This window comes from Anastrepha obliqua, chromosome 3 (genome assembly GCF_027943255.1).
Source record: "Anastrepha obliqua isolate idAnaObli1 chromosome 3, idAnaObli1_1.0, whole genome shotgun sequence".
In the NCBI taxonomy this organism is placed as follows: Eukaryota; Metazoa; Arthropoda; class Insecta; order Diptera; family Tephritidae; genus Anastrepha; species Anastrepha obliqua.
The window spans coordinates 194,994-211,606 of record NC_072894.1 but is presented as its reverse complement, the minus strand read 5'-3'; the positions used below and the strand labels follow the sequence as shown (position 1 = coordinate 211,606).

The 16,613-nt window shown below is 39.0% G+C and overlaps 1 protein-coding gene across 4 annotated transcripts; it reads left to right on the top strand.

Annotated features, from left to right (window-relative positions):
• Nucleotides 1-2,756: 2,756 nt before the first annotated feature.
• On the top strand, nucleotides 2,757-15,633 carry LOC129241846 (neurotrophin 1). Of its 4 annotated transcripts, XM_054878379.1 has the most exons (7): nucleotides 2,757-3,440; nucleotides 11,306-11,752; nucleotides 11,832-12,838; nucleotides 13,158-13,280; nucleotides 13,336-13,482; nucleotides 13,563-14,217; nucleotides 14,303-14,872. In XM_054878379.1, exons 2-7 carry the CDS (start codon nucleotides 11,330-11,332, stop codon nucleotides 14,747-14,749), a joined length of 2,802 nt encoding a protein of 933 aa, XP_054734354.1. In that variant the 5' UTR covers nucleotides 2,757-3,440; nucleotides 11,306-11,329; the 3' UTR covers nucleotides 14,750-14,872. The 4 variants fall into 4 exon arrangements, with proteins under 4 accessions (XP_054734354.1, XP_054734353.1, XP_054734351.1 ...); XM_054878378.1 differs by having other exon boundaries at nucleotides 2,760-3,402; nucleotides 13,563-15,633; XM_054878376.1 differs by having other exon boundaries at nucleotides 2,760-3,440; nucleotides 13,563-15,633.
• The last annotated feature ends 980 nt before the right edge of the window (nucleotides 15,634-16,613 follow it).

The following is a 16,613-nucleotide window of genomic DNA, read 5'->3' as shown; positions in this document are numbered from 1 at the left end:
TATTTCCATGCAAACATACAACATCACAAAAGTGTTCTAATTGGTAAGGGGAATATAAGTATCAGGTCAGTCCATAATAGCTCCTGTTGACGCCCAAGCATGCATGTCCTGCAGTTTATACGTGTGCGTGTCGGGTGCATGACGCTAATATCTAAAATTTTTGATTTTCATCATGCAAAAGCCGACAACAAGTATGTGTGACACGAAGCAAGTTCGTGTGTCACCCGACACGCACACATATAAGCTGCAGGACATGCATGCTTGAGCGTCACCAGGAGCTATAAGCTCGTGCGTTTTTTAAAGGTGGTTTTAAAATTAATAAAAAATATGTTTAAAGTATTTATTGATCATTAATATATTTTCCTTCATTATTTACAATGTCTTTCAAACTCTTAGGCAAATTTTTAATTCCCTGCTCAAACAATTTTTTGTCCTTGGAGCCAAAATACGCTTCGATATCCCTTTATATAGCTTCTATTGAGGAGTAGTTCTTGCTACTCATATGGGATTGAAGTCCACGGGAAATGTGATAATCACAAGGTGCAATATCCGGAGAGTATGGTGGATGCGGCATTAGCTCCCATCCGAGCTCGTTCAGCTTGCCTAATGTTTGCCTTGCGGTATGAGGTCTTGCGTTGTCGTGGTGAAACAAAACTTTGCGTCTATCCACTAAAGACGGTCGATTTTTGTTAAGTGCCTCATTCGGGTTTGATAGCTGATGGGAATAATAATCAGCAGTTATCGTCAGGTTTGGTTCCAGAAGTTCTTAATAAACAATACCGGCCATATCCCACCAAATAAACAGGAGAATCTTCTTGGGGTGAAGGCCATCTCTAGGGATCGGTTCTGCTCTTTGCGAACAGGATTATTGTAAAGGTCCCATTTTTCATCACTTGTTACAATACGGTTAAAAAAACTTTCATTTTCAAGCCGTTGCAGCAGCTGAGAACACACATTCACTCTCTGCCGAAGGTTGGCGGCGGAAAGTCTAATGTGGAAAACTGAACTTAGCAACTTTTCACTCTAAGTTATCAAATGGTCAGAGTTGCAAATTATGTATGACTTGAAAATTAACAACATTAACATAACATACATAGCGTCCCTGCTCTTTTAAGGCGAAGAATGCGAGGTGATTAATTGAGGAATTTGCGCTAATTATTTTTTACTAAAGTATGCGCTGGGTTAAAGAGTTCTGTGTCCGAAGTTCGATGATTCAATACTTGTTATTGTTCATTCATCTTTCACGTTTAGTGGTGACTGCCATGCACTTTGGTTTCTAAGCACTAGCTGTGCTCAATAATTCTGATCTAAGCATTTAACTGGCGGGACGCGCTGTGGATGAAATGCACTTACCTGATGGTAGCAACTCATGAAACGGTTATCAGAAAAATTACATTTGCGGTAAATGCAGGAGAAACCTCTAAAGTAGGGCACCACTGGCATGCATAACTCAAATATGTAAATATATGTATATGCACATATGTATGTATGCAATGCAATGAAATCCGCGTATTAGTGCATCTATAGAGGGAGAAGAAGTGATAGATGCACTGGCAGACTGTATTTGTTAAACGAAAATGTTTCAACAATGTCTCATCCGTTGACACACAAAATCCACTCTATCCTTTCGAAAATGCTCTTAATGTGTTTTACTCCATGGTTAGCGAATGTGCCACCAATTTTGCACACAGCTTTCTGAAATCCAATACTTCAGTCAAAATTATGCTTACACTGACCAATGAGGGTTTCTACTAAATCTCAACGTCACTAAACGATTTTCCAATACGATATCCTGCAATTTCTGGGCTTGTTGGTTTTTTTGAACTTCTTTGACGTGGATCGTCTTGTATGACCACGTTTATATTCAGCAACTCATCTTTCTACTGTAATAATTGATGGCTTTTAAACCTTCCACTGCGCGATGATTGATTTTTTCCAATGTAGAAAATAGTGTGCCACGTCGATACTAAATTGATTGTAAACAAAGAATAAATTGACATATTGAAATGACAATCATAACAGTAGCAATGTGCTCTCTTATCGAACCGCATAACTTATTGAACAACCTTGTACATACATACGTACATACACTCCCAAATACATACATAACATTGGTAGAACTTTTAAAGAATTTATACATATCTACTCTCATATTAAATTAAATTATTTACAGAGGATTGCTGAAGCACATCTGGTCCAGCAGAATGGAGGGCTGCAAGTGCGGGCTTTTCGTCTTGCCATTTGCAAATTACTATGCCAAATCCTTAGATCTTCGCACCTTAGACTTGATATGCAGCTTCCAAAGGTGCTACATTGGAGTCACATATTAGCTAAATCTTTGCGCTTCATTAAATTATATATTACTATTGTTATTCAATTTAATAATTACTTGTGTGCATACAATCGCAAGAATCACATAGTTACCTAATGTAAATGTAAATATGTAAGTATATACATATGTATAAAGTCTTATAAGTTTTCGTGTTCAACGAACTCAAAGAGCAACACAGGAAAAGTTAGCAATGAATGAATTCACCAATTAAAAGTTATGTGGAAATACACTACTACCGGTCGCCGATTGAGACAAATTTGTGGCTCAGAAATAGTGGCAATTACACTCTTACTACTATAAATATTAACAACGCGACGAGAGCCATAACTGTGCACATATAAGCACTTTATCCACTCAAAATTGTTGTCGGAGCGTTTTCTAAATGCTTAGTTGTTTCTCGATCACTGATATGTAAGTATAGAAATAAAATTGAAATTTTTCTGTCTTATATGTTATGCATCCGTTTGATGAATTTCATAATTACCACTAATAAAGAACCAAAATTTCCAAAGTCCATGGCCATTAAACTCTTATTTCTGTCTGACTGTCCAACGTAACACGAACCACAACATCATTGCAAACGCAGCGGGAATGCCGTATGAAGAATGTATTTTGCGGAGGAAATAAAAATACCAACAACGATCACAAATAAATGGGAGCTGGGAGCCATGTTAGCTTTGAGTGCACATAACTGAATTCAGTTTGCGACAAGAGCTTAACGTGAGACGACGTTCGAAAACCGCTGCGCATTGACTAAAACCTCGGCATTTTGAATTAAATTTCACCAGTTTTAATATTGTAGATTATAATTAAAATCCCTGAATAAAAAGCGTAGAATACATGAGTGCAAAGAAACATTAAAAAATAAAAGAAACATAAAAAACATAGCAGTGAGAACATTGGAATTATTAAAAAATGACTTCTGAATTCGACTAAAAATTCGGGAAGCAAGGAGCACAAGTGCATGCAGAAATTGGCAGAATAGTAACATAAATAAATAGATATACATAGATATCAACCGGAGTACAAGCTTCTAGCGCTATTGGAGAATAATAAGCTATTAATTGACGGTGTGTGAAAACAGAGCTGCAGAATCACACTAATTTAGGTGCACATATTACTGATGACTACATAAAATGAATAAGTTTTTGAAATTGGGTGAAAGAAATTCAACTTTCTTTGATTTCTCAATAAAAAATATAATTTATGCATACATACATATGTGTGCGTAGATCTCATTCAATGAATTGTATGTTCCACTTTGTTATGGAAGCACCCCACCGCCACACATACAGTGGACACATATGAACACATACATGCATAGAAATGTAGACACACTTAAAACAAATTGAAAATTGTGTCAAATTTTTCTGCCTCAGATCCACCATCTGATTTCATGTTGTTGTTGTTGGTATTTCTGTTGTGGTTTGGTATGGTAACCTGCTTGATAGTACTATTTAAAGGTTCTCTTTATTGTTGGTGCCTTTATTATAAACAACCGTCTCTGACTTCTCTTTGGCGCAAGTTTGCACCTAAAGCTAAGCGTTCAGCATTTAATATTTGTTTCTCTTGATTTCACCTCCATTAAGAGTTGTTTTCATTGCTTTTTGTGAATGCTAAACAATACCAATCAGAACTCCTACCGTCTATAAACTCTTTTGCTACTTAAGAATGAAGACGTAAAACAGGTATCAAGCAAAAATCCTGCTTGGGTATATTACATACTTATATGTAGTATAAATATAGTGTAGGAAAAAGTAAAGGAAATTATTTGTTAACACAAAGCCATCAAAACTGTCTTACAGTGTGTAATGTCTAAGTGGATCTTCGGACATTAGGGTATACCAGACTAATATAGAGAATGTTTACATCTCCAATTCTAGTGGCGTAAAAACCATACCACACGGCAAAAAGAGATACTCGTAAAACAGGCTTGTCACGGCTAATCGGGAGAGCAACAAAATTTGTTTCGTTTTGAGGAGAAAGTGCGTGATTGCATATTTCAAATTAAATACTGATATACTTGTAGTAAGTACGACTATACAATTTTACTATGAAATAGAATAGAATGATCGGATTGTGCTTTAACCAAGAAGTATAATACGAGTTTTGTACCACGTTATATGTATCATATTTAATGCAATCTTTAAGTGTGATATACATATAGATATACGAGTAGTATGCGTGTTTAAATATTTAAGCTAATCAAATGCTTCGGTGCAATATTTTAATGATTTTATTCTCCGTATTTTTTCAATTGGGCGGTGAGGGAAGGGGAACTCCACACTGCTACAATGCACACGACTGAGATGTTATTGTAACCAGGATTCACTTTTCTTATTCGAATGCAAGGCAAACAGGCAAGCGCCTCGTCAGATTAGCAACCTGCTGGTAACTTTGCAATGAAAGCGGATTCCAGCCGCTGTATTTATGCATCTCACTAGAGAGTCAGTACAGCAATAATGAATAGCACATCTTCTCGCTGGCATGTGACCTTTGTTTGAAAGTGAAAATGCCAGCAAGTACGGGCCTGTCGCCAATGAATCGAATGAAGATAAAAAACAAATGCCATGCACCGGCAACTAGTAGCACTGCAGATGGAGGCGGTTGCTACTTCGCTCGCTGCATTTATGTTGCCGCCATTGTTGCAAAAGTTGTAAGTGTTGCATGAAGAGTAATAAATTGTTAAAAGATGAATCTTCACGACTAACAACGGTTCATTCGCCCCGTAGATGGCTCGGTCGTTTTCGCTGTTTGGACGTCGAAGCTTTCAACTTGGTGATGAGGATTGCTTTTGGCTTAGAGAAAATACATTACTTTCCCATTCACTACCGCTTTTCTGTTGCGTTTCTTTTATTGACATTGTGAAGCAAATTGAAAACTTAAACAGCATTCAAAAGATATCTATAATGCGGAGTAGCAAACTATTTGGAAACATTTTTTTGAATGCTGTAAACAACCCCTCAATCAGATACCATATATTTTCATACATGATTGCTTAATTAATAAAAAAAGAAGTTATTTCATACATATTTTTCCAAAACGTCGCATTGTATGCGAACAAGTAAAGTTAATAATTAAAATGTCATTGAGTTTATCTTCCAGTAAGTTTATTTTGAGTCCAATTTTTATAAGATTTTAGAAAAATTGTAAATTACTTATGGGATCATTTTTATATATTTTATAATTTAAACTAAATATTTGCTGGATCAATTTTATTATGTACAATCATTCTCTATGAAAATACAAAATTTTCCCCACACGATTTCAATTTATAGTCACATGGATCTACGCCGTAGATCCGTGTCTACTATTCGGTTGTCCTGGCTCGAAATGCACTGTAGGCATGAAGCATTAAAAAAAGGGTTCTTTTATAATAACGACCGTCCCTGAATACTGAAAATATTATACATATTTATGCCTTGAAAAAGCTTTGGGGACGGCATAATGAATTGGAGGAGAAACTCTACCTAATATATAATACCTATATATGTATAATACCTATATTTATACCCGCATGTACTAAGTTTTACGGATATAGTAAAAAGGTAAAATGACTTAATTATGGATGACGCATGTATATTTTCACTTTAAAGATGCTAATGATTAAATTCTTGACTATGCATAAAGTTTACTTTAAAGCATGCAAATAAAGTGCCTTACATCTATACCACGAATTTTTTTAAAATGTACCTATCAATTTGGCAGACTATGATCCAGAAAGATATTGGTAGTTGCAGTGCCCGAGGGTATTTATTCTTGGCAAAAGGTCATAGCTTCATATAAAACATCAAAATGATTGAAGATTTCTGAAAGCACGAGAAAGTTCCCCATCAAAATTTCATATTTTCGTCATTAACTGTCCAACTCAACATTGCAAAATGTTTACCACTCCAAAATTCAACTGCGACATGCAATATTTTACTGTAACTGCAACTCTTTTAACTTATATATGAATACGCTACAAAATCTCAGCTAGAAAAGTTAAAGCATTAACGACTAAACTACTCAAATGCTATAGGCACCTACGACCCCTTTAAATGTCCTCAAATAAAATCCGATGGGTAACAGATCTTCTTTGCAAAAAAGTACTTACCACCACATCTTACACAAACAACTTATGTTACGTATGTATGTTGCCACGATAGAATGCTTAAAGCTTTCTGGACATGGTGTCTATGTATAGGTTGTAAGAACTAGCCTTTATGGTATATGTTAGCAGACGAAATAAATAAATAAATAAAATATGGTTGTCACCTATCTTAAAAGTAGACTTATTTAAGTAAGACTATAAACCAATATATCAAGAGGTTTTTAACAGCATTTTCATCTAGAAATATTTTTATTAAGACTGAAAGACTGTTGAAAGTAGTTTAGTGGAATGCTTCCAATTACCGAAGTGTTAATTTTCCCCTTATCTCGACCCCAAGGAGGCGATGTGTAATTTTCAATTGACATTCATAAACAATATCATGCTATGACATTCATAAACAATATCATGCTATGATATGCTTGGCAGTTTACTTCGAATATTGTCAATGCATGTGTTAACATTGAAAACGTAACATTGATAACTTTCCGAATTACGTACAAAGCTACTGAATTTGTAACATTTGTAAACTATGTTACACATAGCATCACCTCAAAAAATATCGGTGCTGACGGTGTTAACTTCAGAGGACGTACGTCGTTGCTTAGCAATGACCTTTCCTTCAAATCTTTCCACACTATTATAGATGATCCTAAAGAAATAGCTAACATGCTAGTGTTGAAATCTTCAACTTAATATATTTGCCGAGAATCTCGTCATACAACTTGGAATAAAAAATTGGTTAACCAATCGTTTGGTTTCGGGATTTAAATGCATCGAAGCCGTGCAACGACCCACGATTGGCCATAACAATAATCTAAGGCAAATGTAACAGCAAGCTTCAAAGCCAAGCTGTTTTCTTGCCACGGATGAAGGGATCAGTGTCCCTTCAGATCCCCAAATTCCATTTAATCGCCCGCAATTTTCAGATCGCTTGACACTTGCAATGACTATCAATAAGTCACATTGTAGGACGCTCATTTGTGAGCTACATCCGGATAAACCGAACTATAAGTTGCGTGTTCCCACGTTAACAAACTATTTTGTTGATTTAGGTATACACCCCAGGAATTTATGAAAAACATTGTTTATCAGCTCGTATGAAGATAAAAAAAAGAGAAGTATATGAAACTGTATGAAACTATACGAATATAATAACTATATGAAACTTTTTTATTTTATATTATTTATATTATTTAAAATGAATCGCCCAAATTTGTATCGCACATTAATATAATAATTTTAGTGAGGCGTCAATATCATATCTGCTTTCAAGTCAATCAACTGAGTTCTAAGTGGTATGAAAACACACAAACAAAAAAAGTTAGAGCGTTAATATGCTGAATAAGGATATTATGATTTAGTGTGACGTTTTATCCTAAGGACTTTGATTTTTTAATTTTGAGTGATAAAAGGCAAATTCGCCGTTATGCATAAGAATTCTTCTTCTCTTCTTAATTGGCGCGATAACCGCTTACGCGATTTTGACCGAGTTTAACAAAGCCAGTCGTTTCTTTCTCGTGCTAACCGGCGCCAATGGGACACACCAAGTGAAGCCAAGTCCTTCTCCATCTGATCTTTCCAACGCAGAGGAGGCCTTCCTCTTCCTCTACTAAAACCAGCTGGTACCGCATCGAATACTTTCAGAGCCGGAGCGTTTGTATCCATTCGGACGACATGACCAAGCCAACGTAGCCGCTGGATCTTTATTCGCTGCGATATGTCTATGTCGTCGTAAAGCTGATACAGCTCATCGTTCCATCGCCTGCGATATTCGCCGTTGCCAACGTGCAAAGGTCATAAAATTTTGCGCAGAATCTTTCTTTTAAACACTCCAAGCGTCGCTTCATCGGATGTTGTCATCGTCCAAGCTTCTGCACCATACGTTAGGACGAGCATGATGAGAGTCTTGTAGAGTGTTAGTTTTGTTCGTCGAGAGAAGATTTTACTAGTCAATTGTCTACTTAGTCCAAAGTAGCACTTGTTGGCAAGAGAGATTTTATGTTGGATTTCAAGGCTGACATTGTTATCGGTGCTAATGCTGATTCCTAAGTATACGAAGTCCTTTACAACCTCCAAATCATAACTGTCAATAGTGACGTGAGTGCCGATACGCAAGTGCGCCGACTGTTTGTTTGATGACAGGATGTACTTCGTTTCGTCCTCCTTCACCACCAGACCCATCCGCTTGGCTCTTTATCGAGTTAGGAAAAGGCAGAACTAACAGCGCGGTTGTTAAGGCCGATGATGTCTATATCATGGGCATACGCCAAAAATTGTACGCTCTTATAAAAAATTGTGCCTGAGCGATTAAGTTCTGCGGCTCGTACGATCCTCTCGAACATCTCTCCCTGTCTGAAACCTCGTTTGGTATCAAACGGCACGGAGAGGTCCTTTGCAATTCTGACGGCGCTGCTGGTGTTGAGTAACGTCATCTTGCATAGCCGTGTTAGTTTTGCGGGGATGCCAAATTCAGACATCGCGACATACAAGTAACTCCTTTGCGTACTGTCGAATAAAAAAAATAAATAATTGGCGCGTGCACATCTGTTAGGTGTTTGGCCGAGCTCCTCCTCCTATTTGTGGTGTGCGTCTTGGTGTTGTTCCACAAATGGAGGGACCTACAGTTTCAAGCCGACTCCGAACGGCAGATATTTTTATGAGGAGCTTTTTCATGGCAGAAATACACTCGGAGGTTTGCCATTGCCTGCCGAGGGGCGACCGCTATTAGAAAAATGTTTTTATTAATTTTGCTTTCACCGAGATTCGAACCAACGACCTCTCAGTGAATTCCGAATGGTGATCACGCACCAACCCATTCGGCTACGGCGGCCGCCATAGTCGTCGAATGCAGCTTTGAAATCGACCAAAAGATGGTGTGTGTCGATTCTTCTTTCATGGGTATTTTCCAAGATTTGGCTTATTGTGAATATTTGGTCGATGGTAGACTTTCCCGGTATGAAGCCATACTGATGAGTCCAACCAGTTGGTTGACGGTGGGCTTCAGTCTTTCATACAATACGTTCGCTAGAACCTTATAGGCGATGTTTAGAAGACTAATCCCGCGGTAATTGGCACAAATTGCAGTATCGCCTTTCTTATGGATTAGGCAGAGCACACTTAAATTCCAATCGGCAGGCATGCTTTCATCCGACCATATTGTGCATAGGAGCTGATGCATGCACCTTACCAGCTCCTCGCCGCCATGTTTGAATAGCTCAGCCGGCAGTCCGTCGGCGCCCGTGGCTTTATTGTTCTTTAGCCGCGTTATGGCTATTCTCACCTCGTCATGGTCGGGTAGCGGAACATCAATTCCGTCGTCAACGATTGGGGTATCGGGATCTTCACATGCGCAGCTGTCACTATTTAGTAGGTTCGAGAAGTGTTCCCTCCATAATTTAAGAATGCTCGGAATGTCGGTCACCAGATCGCCGTTTTTGTTCTTACAGGAAAACGCCCCGGTCTTGAAACCTTCTCTAAGCCGCCGAACTTTCTGATAGAATTTTCGGGCGTTGTTTCTATTGGCCAGCATCTCAATCTCCTCGCCCTCACGTATTTCGGCCTCTCGTTTCTTCTGTCGAATAATACGTCTCTCTTCCTTTCTTAGCTCTCTGTAGCGATCCCACATGGCTCGCGTTGCGCCCGATCGCAGCGTGGCTCTATAGGCAGCATCTTTTCTTTCGGCGGCAGCATGAGATTCCTCGAATCCGATTTCTTCTTCGGCGGCGGTACATAGAGAACGAGAAATGTTGCTCCATTGCTCGTGCATGCCGGTTTGTTGGGCAGGACTCTCTGAGAGCGGGAGTGAGAGTCGAGTGGCGAATCTTCTGGCTGTCTATTGTGATTGCAGCTTTTCGATGCCGAACATTCTTTGCGTAGTTAGATGGACGCTTTTCGCTGCACAGAAGCGTGTGCGCAGTTTGGCTGCAACAAGGTAATGATCTGAGTCGATGTTGAGTCCTCGGATCGTACGTACATCTAATACACTAGAAGCGTGTCTTCCATCTATCACAACATGATCGATCTGGTTTCGCGTTTTTCGATCAGGAGACAGTCAGGTAGCTTGGTGTATCTTTTTATGCTGGAATCTGGTGCTGCAGACTACCATGTTTCGGGCCCCGGCGAAGTCGATCAGCCTCTGTCCGTTACCGGATGTTTCGTTGTGCAGGCTGGATTTTCCGGCTGTGGGACCAAAAATTCCCTCCTTGCCCACCTTGGCGTTGAAGTCGCCAAGCACCGGAGTGAACGACAGTAGTTGGCGACGAAATCTCTCTCCCACAACAAATCCGACACCGAATTTGCGCTCCTTTACATGGCAGCTGTGGTAGACGTCGCAAGGTCCTACGGTTTTCTTGCCTTGCCCCGTCCATCGCATCTCTTGAATAGCAGTGATGCCAGCCTTCACTCTCACGAGGACATCAACCAGCCGGGCAGGGGTACCTGCCCCATTAGGGGCCGGACATTCCAGGTGCATGCACTCAAATTATAGTCCTTAGTTCGTTTGCAGGGGTAGTCATCAGTGTTGGAAGTTCTCATCCGAGGCTTTGTGTATGTTTTCATTGGCGGAGGTTTTTAAGTGGCGGGTCCCAAACCCAGCGCACAACCAGCATCCTGGAATATTTCGCCTTCTCACTTTAGCTCACTCCCAGGAAGATACCCAGAGGATACTTGGGCTAATCCCGGGAGTTGTGAGGTGCTTGAACCACATGCAGAAAAATCGTCCTGGCCACTCCCAAGTGAATGGCGATCAGTAACTTTCCCCACTTGCGTGGACTTCTACATATGGAACCATCCTTCTGCATAAGAATTACCTGAATAAATAAAAATAATTCATTAATAATTAATTTAAATAAATTTAAACAAATAATTAATTTAATTTTCAGTTTTCGTCTTGGATTGAATTAAGTATGAAGATAGACATACTTCGGTGCCTTTTCTGGGCAATGCTGTACTGCTTATTACATCTAGCCTTAGCATCGGAAGATGATTTGGCTGATTTTGATTTTACGGATCACAAAGAAATCGAATGGGATTATGATAACCAGCAAATTGGAGATAAGCCACAAAATGCTGCTAAGCAGAACTTTGTAAAAGCATCAGACACTTTTTTTGACTCTGAAGAAGATAATAAAATTCGACCATTCGATTGGCGAGAAAATGTTTTAAAAAGTGCTCTTTCGAAAGCATTAACGAATGTCTCGTTGCGGCAGAAATTTGTGGAGGTTATGCCAATATTACGTGTGTTATCGTCTCAGCAGCGTCTTGCTCTATCTGCGCTAATTTCAGCACAAATTAATGCCAAGGGAGACCACGGACTCAAATTAGAGCAGGTGAGAATATCTCTTAGCTTTTTCATTGACTGAAAAAACTGTTTTTATTCTTATTTTCCGTTTTGAATTTTTACTACAGGTTCGCATGATGTTCGGTGATAATGAAAAGTTATTGCTGCCAATTGTGTTTGATATTGCAAATCTTGTACGCAGTTCTGCTCGCAAATATTTAAATTTGGATTTTAACGTACCGTTATCTAAACTGCAACGTCATGACGAGCCAACCGCTATTGAGAGGCGTATCGATGACTTATCTTCAGTTGAACTGACTGAAGATGACAACGATAAGAATATTGGTAGTTTATCCGTCTCCGCTGGCCAAGGCAACAATGAATTATCGCTAGAAGACTTTTTTAGCGAAACTGGTGAAGAAATGTTAGACCCACAAAGCATAAATGACGAATTGCAAGAAATCAACAGAAAAAATGCGGCCCTGATTATTAACACAAAAATACCTACACCAACAAACAAAAGTAATATAAACCCGATTGAGGAATCCGTGAAGCGAACCAAACGTGCGGCTGCTACACCAGTGCTTGTTCACAAACTGATTCGTTCAGTACCGCTTTCAGTCGACGAAGATAGCGTTAATCGTGGTGCTGGAGAAAATACTGTTCAACTGAACACTTCCGGTTTTCTTAGTTCCAAAGATTTAACTAGTGATAGTTTTACCAACAGCACTAGCACAATGATAACGATGTTGCCCGGAAATGAAAGCAAACCAATCACAGGTAGTCAGCTTCAGTCCACACCGTCATATAAAGAAGTTGAGGATCTTGCTTTTGCCAGCTTGAATGGAACGGTGGCTGATTTGCAAGTCGCTACTGACCTACCAGTTGGTTCTTTGGACGAACCATTGCCAAGCCCAGAGGAGCTTATTGCTGGGCCACGGTACCGCATTTCTAGCAGTAAAATGCATCCCAACCGACCAAAACAACCAACGACGAAGAGAAAACGCGGCCAAGTGTCGCTCATGCGTTCGAAGATAGCAACACATAAAAATAATGTAGGCAACGGTGTTACACCTCCCAAAAAATGCGAGCGATTCACTTCTTCCATGTGTATTCGAACTGAAGATTACCCGCTGTAAGAACTACATTAACCCTAAAAAGTAGATTTTAATAGCTCGGATATCATATTTAGTTTAAGAAGTGGTAGTATGTTGTAAAAAAGAACACTAATACATATTTATTTTTTATTTAGTAATAATTTATTATTTACTTTCATTGTCCTTTTTGCTTAAAGATACTCTTAGATGGAACATTGCCAGGGGGTAATTGGGTCCCTTATTGCACGTAGTTTTTCGCTTACTTATTCTTTTATCTAAAGTTTATAGTTGTCACGTCTCTTTTAAAATTAAAATGCTTGATTGTTATTTTTTTTTATTTGACTAAAAACATGTCAGAGATCAGATAATGGGCAGCATTCGACGACACAAGAACGCTATGACTGCACTATGGGCCGATTATCACGACAAATCTGCTCAGCTAGACATCACTGAAGATTTTGATGACTTCTCCATTCGTCGGTTAGTATAACTCTTTTGAAGATATAACTTTGACTCTAAATTCAATTTATTTTAGGCGAGAAGATGACGCCAGTGGAGGTGGGATGTGCCAAAGTATCGTTCGATATGCGCGCCCTCAAAAAGCTCGTTCCGCATCCGGGGAGTGGAAGTATATAGTCAACACTGGGCAACACACTCAAACCTTAAGATTAGAAAAATGCACGTGAGTCTCCATTTGTGATTTAAAAAATTTGTCTATAGTTACATAATACTTGTCATTGTTTCTTTATAATTGACAATTAGTACACCCCAAGAGAGTTGCTCCTACTTGGCACAAAATTATCGCTCCCACTGCGCTCAGGTCTACAATTTTCACCGTCTGCTTAGTTGGGACAAAGCTCGAGGTCTACATGTGGATATTTTCAAAGTACCTACGTGTTGTTCATGCCAAGTAGATGGTTTTAGGCAGCAGTTTCCTCTCTTGGCTAGTAGCAAAACAAAAGACTTCACCCCAGTTGCAGGTGTAGACGTGTATTCAACTATAAACGAAGAGCTCGACTATGATGAAGAACAGGACGAGGATGATCTAGGTTACAAATTTAATAGTGCTTTTAAGGGAAAACATAAAAAACAGGATACCGGCTACGATAACAATGAACTATTGTTAAATAGCCATAACGTACGGGCCAAGCTTCATTCTCCAAACCCAACACTGGGTTCCTATCTGAGTCCGCCCGGTGGTGAAGAAGATTACGAAGTTTTTGACTATAAAAATCAACAGCATCAGCATCAGCATTTCGGTTCTTCTTCTAGTGGCTCATCTGCACCGACGGGAAAAAACATAATTAGGGTCTCGGCACGTAGACGCCCTTATAAAAGCCTGGGTACCGGCAACAAATACAATGAAGCTCGTGTAGATTTGGACTTTTCGCCAAGTGAAGTGCATTTGGAGAAAGAGGTAAACATATCAGGCGGCTCATTTGCCAATCCTAATAAGCGAGTTCCACAAAAACGGCAACATATTCATTCTGTGCCCCATACAGCTACTGTCAGCACCCCATCGACCGCAGCAGCAAAGGCAATGGTTACCTTATCTACCATCCCAAGCAAGTTTCCCATGGCAACAGAATTCACCACCCCGGCGACAACGACCAGAACACGTGGAGTCATCGGAAACCGTGATGGTATTGCCACCAATACCTACCAAACGTCAGCGTCGGGCTTCGTCCACAATGACACACATCAAAAACAAATCAATATCAGCAACAACATCAACAGTGTTTACAGAAATAGACAATTCGTCAGTATTTCAGGGAAGAAGCCAAGACCAAGCTTTCGCCCAGCAGCTGGGACCACATCGACAAAACATGCAGCTGAAACAACTTCGAGAGCAATACCATCGCAAACCGAATATCCGAACCAGTGGAGTGTATTCAACCATCCCCAATCGACGCCAGCGCAGCCCCAACGTATTCCTTCCTACCATGTAAATTCTATCTATAGCTCTGAACCTAATGCGAAGGATGAAGTCAACGATGTTGGCGTTGGCTTGAGTGATTCAGAAGATACTATCCGAACATCATCTGGTCCCGGCCAAAAAAGAATCAACTATAGCTATCATCCTATTATCGACTTTTTCGAACACCACAGATATTCTACATCCAAGGCAATAATTGGAACAAATGGTGAACAAAAGAAAGATTTTAACAACAGAAATGGACAAATCTATCCCCATACAATAACAAAATCACAGGCATCAGATCAGTCAAAAGCCCAAAGCAGTTATCAACCGCGTGAGAGTCGCATAAGTTTTCAACCTAATACCAATGCGGAGGGAAGCGGTATAGTTTTAAGTGATAGAGCGGGCAGTAGTGTGGCGAGAATTAATAATTTTCATGCTGACGACAATGCTTGGCACCCGATTATAGTGAAAACAGAAGAGCTTTCTTAATTGTCCTATTGCTCCTGCCACTTTTCGTCAAAATGTAACTAAAAAGTCTTTGTAAATCGACATTTCACTTACAACTAACATGAACTGCTTTGAGAATCGCCCCAACTAATATGTATATTACATGATTCCTCAGGTTAATCCCCATTCAAATGCCGGACAACTAATTGCCACATGTGCTTAATTTATTAAAATCTAATTTATTTATACTCCCTCCTCCCCCCCTGCTAGTACATTACATATAATATTACTTATTATTTATTTTCCAATCTAGCGTACAGCATATAGAATATATGTACTTATATATGTAAAAGAAAAATAATGATTAAATAAAATATTGAAATAGGAATTAAGTTAACAAAGTAGAATAAGAGATTTCACATTTTAGAGATAATAAAGTTAAGACTTACGTCCTTTTTATTCACATGAGGGTTTGGTTTTTGGTTGATTGTAAAATTGGAAAAATGGAAAAAATATACAGGTTTTATAAGGTTTTAAATTTAGTTTTGACAAGGTTATGTATAAAGAAACATGAAAAATATAACAAATAAAATGGGAGTATTTGGAGGCATGTCGCCGAATGAGTTTGTGGGAGCATGAAATCCACTGTAAGCATGGCACACCAAATGACAGAAAAAGTTCTTTCTAATAGCCTCTAATGGTATTTATTTCTGCCGATGAGACTGACCGTATTGCCCATAAACTTGAGAATCGCAAGATCAACAGAATTGGAGTTGTGGAAGTTACTGTGGGAGTCGTTAGGTTTAAAACTTAACTTGTAAGTTAAATGATTTTGTACAAACAGTTCTATTCGGGTTTGCAAAGCTTACGCACAATAAAATTAAAGCGGGTTAAAATATAATTTTTAATTTGCAAGTCAGTGACCTCTTTGGTTCGCCGCACCCTTAAATTTTTAGTAACTCTCCTTCGGCGATAGTTAACTGTCGCTTGATCAGAGAAACAGAGTAACTTGTTCATATGTAACTGTGAACGGACAATAGGGAAAGCAAACAGTCTTTAAAATAACTATTGACAGAAAAGCCGTAAAAGCAACAGATACAAAATAGAAAAGTTAATAAACAACGACAATATAGAGAATTTTTACTGAATACAAAGGAAATACACGCTGAACTCAGACGAAATGAAGAAGTATTTAAGCAGTTACACCATTTCGATGTGCGCTTACAATATGCAGAGGCCAAAGACAGTTCAAAAACCTTGCTATTAAAGCATTAAGCGATGCTGGCGAGAAACAAAATACAGTCTGTGTTAGAAGAAAAGAACCGATTTGTTTTCTTGTAATTTCAAGATATACTTCGTTCTGCTTTTTGCTGCGTAATAGTCCCACTCAAGGGCTACGACGCCAGTGCTAACTCAGGTTAGTGTCGTTCGAATTTTTCCCGTAA